Source organism: Sceloporus undulatus, chromosome 3 (assembly GCF_019175285.1).
Source record: "Sceloporus undulatus isolate JIND9_A2432 ecotype Alabama chromosome 3, SceUnd_v1.1, whole genome shotgun sequence".
Classification (NCBI taxonomy): domain Eukaryota; kingdom Metazoa; phylum Chordata; class Lepidosauria; order Squamata; family Phrynosomatidae; genus Sceloporus; species Sceloporus undulatus.
Window position 1 is genome coordinate 31,209,197 of NC_056524.1, and position 9,603 is coordinate 31,218,799.

General features: G+C 41.0%; 1 protein-coding gene and 2 non-coding genes across 4 annotated transcripts; all 3 read left to right on the plus strand.

Moving 5' to 3' along the window:
- The first annotated feature begins 229 nt into the window (after nucleotides 1–229).
- RPL21 (ribosomal protein L21) lies at nucleotides 230–7,562 on the plus strand. Of its 2 annotated transcripts, none has more exons than XM_042460366.1 (6): nucleotides 230–300; nucleotides 3,057–3,135; nucleotides 3,994–4,055; nucleotides 6,074–6,186; nucleotides 6,575–6,725; nucleotides 7,433–7,562. In XM_042460366.1, exons 2-6 carry the CDS (start codon nucleotides 3,069–3,071, stop codon nucleotides 7,520–7,522), a joined length of 483 nt encoding a protein of 160 aa, XP_042316300.1. In that variant the 5' UTR covers nucleotides 230–300; nucleotides 3,057–3,068; the 3' UTR covers nucleotides 7,523–7,562. The 2 variants fall into 2 exon arrangements, with proteins under 2 accessions (XP_042316300.1, XP_042316301.1); XM_042460367.1 differs by having other exon boundaries at nucleotides 275–340.
- LOC121927455 lies at nucleotides 4,850–4,926 on the plus strand. The gene has a single exon (XR_006103221.1). It is a non-coding gene; the product is annotated as a small nucleolar RNA SNORD102 (small nucleolar RNA).
- On the plus strand, nucleotides 6,245–6,375 carry LOC121927466. The gene has a single exon (XR_006103232.1). It is a non-coding gene; the product is annotated as a small nucleolar RNA SNORA27 (small nucleolar RNA).
- Nucleotides 7,563–9,603: the final 2,041 nt, after the last annotated feature.

The window sequence follows — 9,603 nt, forward strand, 5'->3', positions numbered from 1 at the left end:
TATTCATCAACGCTTCCTCTATGGGGTCCTTCTTCTTAGTCTGTCTTCGCGAGTGCCTGCTTCCATACGGGGATTAATCTAGAGAAGAAAAGATTTATTTCTGGAGGAGCCATCGTTCTTTTCCCAGCGTGTTTATAGAGGGGAAAATCCCTCCTCGTGAGAATAGGAAGCCTTTATTTTCAACCAGGCACTCTTTATGGACAGCCATAAAAGTGCGTAAGCCCCCTCCGTGGCCGGAAAGAGCGTAAAGCCAGCGAGGCCCCGCCCCCTTTCTTTTCGGCCTGGGACGCCATTTTAGAGGTACACGCGGAGAAAGGCTGCTCCTCTTTCGCCGTATAAAGTGGGTCGAGAGGGAGGAAGGGTCCTTGAAATGGCTGCTGGGGGAGGGAAGCAGGAGCGGGTTTGGGAAAGAGGGAGACGATGCTGGGAGGAAAGGGGTGGAAGGGAAGGAAGGCCGCCTTGGTCTGGGGCAGTGGCTCAGTGATTCCCAAACCCTGGCCTTCCAGATTTGTTGGCTTTTTGGACTTCAGCTCCCAGAATCCCTGAGCATTGGCCAAGAGCGCTGAGGCTTCTGGGAGTGGAAGTCCAAAAACTCTGGAGGACTAGAGTTTGGGGATCACTAAGTTCCCACGCCTTGATCCTCCAGATGTTTTCGACTAAGAACCATCGAATAGTTGGAAGAGATCCCAAGGGCCCTCCAGTCCGACCCTATTCAGCCACGCAGGAACTCCAAATCAAAGCATCCCCGACAGATGGCCATCCAGCCTCTGCTTAAAGGCCTCCAAGGAAGGAGACTCCTCCACTCTCTGAGGGAGTGTGTTTCAGTGTCGAACAGCCCTTACTGTCAGGAAGTTCCTTCTCATGTTGAGGTGGAATCTCTTTTGGACACACTCCAGTTTCTCAATGTCCTTTTTAAATTGTGGTGCCCAGAACTGGGCACAATATTCCAGGGTAGGGTCTGACCAGAGCAGAATACAGTAGCACTATGACTTCCCTGGATCTAGACACTATACTTCTGTTAATGCAGCCTAAAATCACATTGGCCTTTTTAGCTGCTGCATCACACCATTGACTCATGTTCAACTTGTGGCCTACTAGGACTCCTAGATCCCTTTCACACGTAGTTTCATTCAGCCAGGTGTCACCCATCCTATATCTATGCATTTTATCTTTCTGCCCTAAGTGCAATACCTTGCATTTCTCCACATTGAAGTTCATTTTGTTAGCTTTGGCCCAGCTTTCTAGTGTATTGAGGTCATTTTGAATTCTGAGCCTATCCTCTGGGGTATTAGCTGCTCCTCTTAGGAGCAGCTTCTGGGAGATGAAGCCCCCAAAGTTTGGATGAAGTCCAAAACATCTGGAGGATGAGTGAAGGGATCACTGAGTTCACAAACTTTGATCCTCCAGATGTTTTTGACTTCAACTCCCAGATTTTTTGACTGTGGGCCAAGCTGGCTGGGGCTTTGGGAAGTTCAAAACGTCTGGAGGACCAAAGTTTGAGACCCACAGGTCTACTACACTCTAGAAATAACACAGTTTGATAGCACTTTAACTGCCATGGGTTCATCCTGCAGAATGTTAGAGGCTGAGGTCCATCTATATTGTCGAAATAGTGTGGTTTGATACCACATGGGTTTATCCTGCAGAATCTCAGAGGCCGAGCTGCATGTATACTGTGGAAATAGTGCAGATTGATACTACTTTAACTGCTATGCCTTGATTCTACAGAATCTTAGAGGCTGAGGCTGTATCTGTAGTCTAGAAATAGTGCGGATTGATACCACTCTTAACTGCTATGGCTACATCCTACAGATTCTTGGAGGCGGAGGGTTTGTCTACACTCTAGAAGTAATGCAGTTTGATATCACTTTAACTGCCATGGCATCATTGTACAGAATCGTGAAAGCTGAGAGTGCATCTACACTTTTGGAAATAATGTGATTTGATACCACTTTAACTGCCACGCCTCCCTTCTACCAAATCATGGAGGCTGAGGGTGCATCTACACCAGTGGTCCCAAAGAGATTTTTGATTTCAGCTCCCAGAAGCCTGAGCCAATGGTTTGGGATTCTGGGGGCTGAAGTCCAAAATCCCTTAAAGGGCACAGTTTGGGGACCACTGATCTACACTGTAGAAATAGTGTGGTTTGATAACTAACTGCTATGTCTCCATATTGCAAAATCTTAGAGATTGAGGGTGCATCTACACTGCAGAAATAACAATTTGATACCACTTTAACTGCCATGGCTCCATCCTGCAGAGTCTTAGAAGTCGAAGGTGCATCTATGCTGTAGAAATAACAGTTTGATATGACTTTAATTTCTGCAGTGTATATGGTTACATCTTAGAAAATCCCAAAGGCTGAGGGTGTGTCTACATTGTAGAAATAATGCAGTTTGGTAGGGGTTTAACTGTTATGGCTCCATTCTACAGGATCAAACACCATCTGTGCTAGATGGATGAATGATATGACGTGTGTATGCAGGCCATCTGGGGTCAAGGCAGTATTTGAAAGTGTGGTACTATAGTAAGGATTGACAACATGAAAATTACATGTCTTTCTTTTTGTTTTTACACATCTATAGCTATAGGTACCCTACTGCTACTACCAGATTTGATTCAGTGATGGGTCTAAAATGGCCCTCAGAGTGCTAGAAACTTTGACAATATGGCTCCCACCCCCTGGGCATACTTGGGGACATTTGAGGGGTTTTGTTTTGTGTTGGTGGGGTGTAGCTGCACAAGATTATTGAGGAGACAATGTAGCCTCTAATCTCAGTCACCCTTCCTACAAATTAGTGCTAGGTGGTCTTTTCTAAGATTTTGTTCCCCTTTGTTTTGAAGACAAATTATGGTGCTGTAAATATAAGTCAGCAATGCTTACTGAAATGCTCCTTCTCCCATATTTGTATCTGTAACTACTCAGAATCAAAAGGAGGTATCATACATAAACACTTTAATAGAAGAAGCACTATGTAATCACGTTAGGTCAATAATAGGTAAGTTTCCAGTTTGTGGGCTATTAATTTATGCAGTTGTGTTTTTCCTCTTTGCAGTAATCAGTCAAGATGACCAACACAAAAGGGAAGAGGAGGGGGACACGTTACATGTTCTCAAGGCCCTTCCGCAAACATGGTAGGTAATATGTTTGAACCACTTAATCTGAGCATTAGGTTATTGTCTCCAGCTGACTAAGGTAAAAAAACTGTTGGATGAATTGGGGTAACCACTGAAGGGGGTGTTATCCCTCACATGTCATATAATTATCACTATTGGTTGAGACTGAAGTATCCTTAATGTAAAAGTTATTTCCATGACCATTCTCCTTTGTGGAATGTTATGTAATTTGTGAAGGAAATTCTTGCTTGTAAGTATAGCTTGAATCTGAACAGAATTTACAGCCACTTTTATACACCCGTCGGTGACTGAAGCCCTGTGAACACCCAATGCCATAAAGCCGCAGCTATCGCACCCTTTCCAGGGCACAAAAAGGAGCTGCTTTTTGCAGCTCCTTTTCACACCCTGGAAAGGCCAGATCAAGGCCATGGCATGAAGTTGCCGCAACCCCGATCTAGCTATCAAGGGGGCAGCTGGAAGCTGAAGCTCCTGCCCTTATTCCACCACTTCCACCAGATATAAGGTTCTGCCTGAATCTGTGTTGCCATCGTGTATGAAGACTTCAACTTGTATCCATCTCTGCTTTCTCTTGTTCTACCACTGTGGCTACCACTGTCACTCAATATTCCATTCTCTTGCCCCATCCTGCCAACCGATTACCTCTATTATTCATTACGTTCAAAACTAATTGTCTTAATATGAAACAACATAAGGTACAAAAAGCCTATGTCATCGCAGTGGCCACTTGTGCTCTGGTGTGCAAGTCAAATTTTATTAGCAAACAGATTGTGAATACTTTCTAATTATATTGTGTGTGTTTGTATCAAAACTTGCAAAACTTAAATAAACATGTGACTTCCTACATCTTTTCCATAGGTGTTGTCCCTCTTGCAACCTACATGCGCATCTATAAGAAGGGTGATATTGTTGACATCAAGGTAACTTTTTAAAAAATGTTCTCCAATAAAAATTAGTTTATATTGTTTTTCTTCTATGGAAAACAAAAATCAGGTTAAACACAATTTGATAGAACTAATATCTGTCCTGAATTGAGCCTGGATTTTGTGGCATGTATAGATACCTTTTGGGTATGGGACATAGTGGCTTAGTTGTTCCGATACTGACTCTTGACAATTGTAAGGTCAGCAGATTGGCAGTTCAAGACCCAAGTGCCGTGTGAGAGTAAGCGCCTGTTACTGGTCCTAGCTTCTGCCAACCTAGCAGTTTGAAAACATGTAAAAATGCAAGTACATAAATAGGTACCACTTTGGTGGGAAGATAACAGTGTTCGATGAGTCATGCTGGCCACATGACCATGGAGTCGTTTTTTACAACACTAGCTCCCTTGATTTTGTAATGGAGAGGAGCACCACCTCCTAAAGTTGAACATGACTAGACAATCATATCAAAGAGGAAATTACCTTTATAGATACTTGTTGATCACCATATAGTATATGTTGAAAAATGTGTAAAGGAAAGGCTGTGATCTTTTTAGCCAGTCTTGCTGCATACAGCTGATAACACCTAGTCCATAGGAATTGTAATTCTTTCTTACTGTTAAATATAGAATGGCTTCTTGGAAGAAAATTTTGATGAAATGTTTTGTAATACAGTATCAACTTGTTAGGAAATAAGTCCTTTATGGCTAATACAAAGCATTACTTGGAATGCTCGATATTTTGACCTATACAAGCACTACTCCACTAAACTTTCTTGAGTCTTGACACTCTGGGGCTTGATGATGACTGTCTCCTATGATTGCTGTTATAACAGCAAAATGAGCAAATCATTTCACCGGCACTGAAAGCAAACCAGAGATGTCATCTGGCTCTCCGGCGTAATTTATTTTATTTAATTGCTTGGGTCTTTTAAGATGGACGTTAGTGGCAGTTGTGGCTTATTGGGCCATGCAAATTATGTTTGCACATTAGGAATGGTTTCCTCAAATGGTTTCCTTGGTCTAGTTTTGGTTTGAGAAACTTACGTTCAAGTCTTGAGACCAAGCAACAAATACAGGTATACTATCTCACTTAACAAAGTAGATGTGTTCCTACCACTACTTCTTAACAGAAAAGTTTATGCCAGAGGCAGAAATAACATGAAGTGTATTGAAATAGCATCCTTCACCACAAAAAAAGAGCAATTCAATGTGTTTCAGCAATTTTTTTAAAAAAATCTGAAATGCACAACATACACATGTGAAACGAAATGAGCAGGCCAGGCAAGCTTTCCATAATTTTTTTTAATAAACCTTGAAGAAAGCACATTAAATCCTCTTCCAGGAATTTTTTTTCAATCACTAGCCTCTACTTCTCTTATGATTTCCATTTTGGTTGCCAAATTTATAGATCTGTTCTTCTGGATGGGTGGCGTGGTAAGGCAGATTTAAGTGCTTTCCCCATGTCTCTCAGACTTGCTGTTTCTGCATGCTCACTACACGGTTTAAGCTGCAGTTTACCTTGCCTGTTATAGGCAAGCATACAGCAACAGCAGGATTGGCTAGAACAGAATCCCTATCTTTCCCAGCCCAAGTTTTTATAGCCTTGTTTACTACATATATGCTGCTGCAACTGACATCAAAAGTCTGTTTTTCTCCAGCATTATTTTACTATCCTCCCAGTGTTGATGCTGCTTAAAAAAACTGGCAGCTAGACAGAGAGCAAGGAAGGTGTTGGGGGGGAGATCATAAAAAATACTTAGTTAAAAAGGAGCTTGTCAGGGGCTTTTTTAATGAAGGTATGACTTTGTATTGAAGGTTTAAGATCACAAGAGCATTCTTGTAACTTATTATCCTACCTTTTCCCCAGTTTGGAGCTCAAGGCGACGTAAACAGATTTTTAAAAATATACTTTGAAATTCACAAAATACAAAAATTAACTAATACTATGGCGTAGATTTTGTTAATATGTTATTTCAGGTATTTTCCTAGGTATTTATAATATTATTGTATTAACAGGGCATGGGCACAATTCAGAAAGGCATGCCACACAAATGCTATCATGGCAAGACAGGAAGAGTATACAACATTACTCAGCATGCTGTGGGCATTATTGTGAACAAGAAGGTCAAGTAAGTGCATTTTCGCTACTTAACATTGTTTGGAGCTCGGTTATTTTGATGTACATCTGTCTCCCACTTCACTTTGCCAATTAGACCGTTCTTGTCTCTCTTGGCCATTCAGGTGGGGTAAAAAAATATCCTTTTAAAACCCTGCCAGATTATATTTAACTGGCTTGGATCCTGTCAGAGGAAACAAACATTTGAAGAGTTTAGTAAAATCTGAATATACTGCTAATCTAAAGCAAAACTTTATCCAGCAGAGCAAGGTCTTACTTGCATTCTCCCTTGTGATCAATAGAGTTGCCATAATGTAGTAACTTGATCTCCATTATTAGCTTCCTGACCAGTGAAAGGAAACCCCCAAACCTGACAGTCATTGTTGGTGTCTTCTTTCTAGGGGCAAGATTCTTGCCAAGAGAATTAATGTGCGTATTGAGCATATTAAGCACTCAAAGAGCAGAGACAGCTTCTTACAGCGTGTGAAAGAAAATGAAAGGAAGAAGAAAGAAGCAAAGGAAAAGGGCACATGGTTTGAACTAAAACGCCAGGTAATCTATGAGATGTGGTCAGACATGTATGGTGTCCATATGTTAATGTTAATACTAGAGTGACTCTTATGTTCAATTTTAGAAAATGGACGAATCTAAGGGATAGAATATCATACATGGCTATACCAAAATGTTGGGAAGCAATTAAGTTTTTGGCAAGAGAAAAATGACAGGTTGATGCATTTCTGAAATCTTGACAGTGAGTGATAACATAAGTAGCTCTTTTAAACAGAAATAAGCAGCAGAGAAGGCTTTTCTTTATTATTCTTGGTTTCATTTATTTGTTTTCAGTGCTAGTGAGGCATCTTCTCTGTACATGATATATGGGAAATGCTTACTTGGTTACTTTTTGCTTAAGAATGCTATATGTCGTGTCCTTTTTTCAGTTGGCACATCAAACTGGGTTTCAAAAGAATGAGTTTCAGAAAAGCAGTGTGTATACAAAGATACAGAAACAGAATTGCCAGATAAAATATGGCCAGAAGAGAAATGCTATAAATTCTCAAGTACAAAGTATTACAGTATTCATTTTTAAGAAAAGTTCTAAACAATAGTAACAATGTTCAGGAAGAGCATATGCAATTGTACAACTCATGGAGATGTGAAGTCTTGATTTCTCATAGTTACTGAAACCAGATGAATTGGATTGCTGTTATGACTCATCATTTTCTCTTCATTTTCTTTCCCTTTCCCCTTTACAATTATAGCCTGCTCAACCAAGAGAAGCTCATTTTGTGAGGACTGGTGGCAAAGAGCCAGAACTCCTGGAACCAATCCCATATGAATTCATGGCATAGTGTATATGAACAAAATAAAATCCCTTGTTGAGAACTGAAATATGTAGTGGTGTATTCAAATGTATGTCTTCTGAATTTGCTTTATTTATTTTGAAATGTGTATTTGGTGTAAAAGAGTTGTGTTCCTTCAGCTTGTTTCTACTTTACGGCGACCCAAAGAGGTTTCATGGGGTTTTCTTGGCAAGATTTGTTCAGAGGAGGTTTGCCATTGCCTTCTCCTGAGATTGGGAACATATGACTTGCCCAAGGTCACCCAGTGGGTTTCATGGCTGAACGGAGAATCAAACTCTACACCATGCTATCTCAGAATGAGACGAAATCATTTCTGTATGACAGGAGATAAACCGCATTCCAGTAACTTCATAAGAGTCAAAGAGATGGAAGAGACCGCAAGGGTCATCCAGTCCAACCCCCTGCCTTGCAGGAATACCGTGTTCCACTGTCAAATAGCTCTTACTATCAGGAAGTTTTCCTAATGTTTAGGTAGAATCTTTTTTCCTGTAACTTGAATTCATTGCTCTTGTGTCCTAATCTCTGGAGCAGCAGAAAATAAGCATGTTCCATCTTTAATATGACATCCTTTCAAATAGTTAAACATGATTATCATGTTATCTATTAACTGTTGTTTCCAGGTTAAACACCCAGCTCCCTAAGCCTCCCCTCATAGAGCATGGTTTCCAGGCCATTTACCATTTTGTGGTGTATCCACACTGCAAAAATAAAGCTGTTTGACACAACTTTACTGTTATTCTACAGAATCCTAGAATGTTTGGTGAGGCACCAGAGCTCTGACAAACCAAGCTGAATTCCTCACCAAACCAAAGCGGGATGGAGCTATCACAGTTAAAGTGGTGTCAAACTACCTTATTTCCACAGTGGGGAACAGCTGTTGGTCACCCTCTGGACATATTCCAGTTGGTCAATAATCTTTAATACCCAGAACTGGATTCAGTATTCCAGGTGAAGTCTGACCAAAGCAGAATAGAGTGGTACTATTCCCTTGATCTAGAGGCTAAATTTATACAGCCTAGAATCACACTGGCTTTTTAAGCTGCAGTATCACACTGTTGATTTGATAAGAGTTCACTAACAGGCATTGTGTGAGATAGGGACAAAAACAGGCCCACAAAGGGCAGAAAATCTGTTGATGTACCCAACTGTAATTCCACCATTGCTAGTCTCTTCCAACCCCCCCCCCCCCAGCTCAAAGTTCTGCTGTGATAGCCCTCCTGGTTGTGAGCTCAGGAGGTCAGACACATCAGGTTATGCCCCATAGCCAGATGCAGGCTAGTGACATCTTCCAGCAGACCTTATCAGCATATATCTTCTGGCTGTTTCTGGCTATGAAACAAAGCTAGATGTTTTTCCTATCGCCTGTGTTCCCTACTAGCCATGGAATGACCAAGGGGACCTATTACAGCAAACCCGTGAGTCCTGTGGGTGTTGAGCCAGGAGTCATTGCCAGTTTCTTCCTGTGGAACTGTTATGCTACATTAGGCAATGTACGGTCTCAGTCACAATATGCTGAATGTCTTGTCCTTGGACATACTTTATTGTTACTGCTCCCAGGCAGAAGAGAGGGCTGTTCATGGAAAACAATAAGAATTCAAGGATTTTAACAGCTGTGATTAGGCAGCAGCAGGTCACGCTTAATCAAAAGAGCAGCCAGACAGGAATTGGTCTTTAGTAAGTGAATGATATGTTGATATATGGATTTTAATGTGCTGTATTGATTTTAAGATGTATTTTATATATGGAAATTGGTGTACCATTTTTAGGGAGAGGCAGGAAATATAAATAAACTTTTATTATTATTATTGTGAGCCTACATGCTCCCTTTCCAGACAATATGATGAATACCCTAAACATGTCTTCATCTTGTTTGAGCGTTGGACAAGGATTAAGGAGACCAGGGTTTGAATCCCTACTCAACCATGGTAACCCACTGAGTGATGGTAACCCCCTTCAGATGAAGGCAATGGTAAATCCACTCTGTAGAAATCCTGTCAAAAAAAACCCAAAACTTTATCACCATAGGATTGCCATAAGACAGAAGCACACAACAGCAAGAAATTATCTGA

Excerpts from the sequence above, each read along its gene's own strand:
- RPL21 (XM_042460366.1), top strand. The coding sequence starts at position 3,069 with ATGACCAACACAAAAGGGAAGAGGAGGGGGACACGTTACATGTTCTCA. Across the intron at positions 6,187-6,574 it reads ATTGTGAACAAGAAGGTCAA|GGGCAAGATTCTTGCCAAGA; the intron begins GTAAGTGCATTT and ends TCTTCTTTCTAG. Across the intron at positions 6,726-7,432 it reads GGTTTGAACTAAAACGCCAG|CCTGCTCAACCAAGAGAAGC; the intron begins GTAATCTATGAG and ends TTACAATTATAG.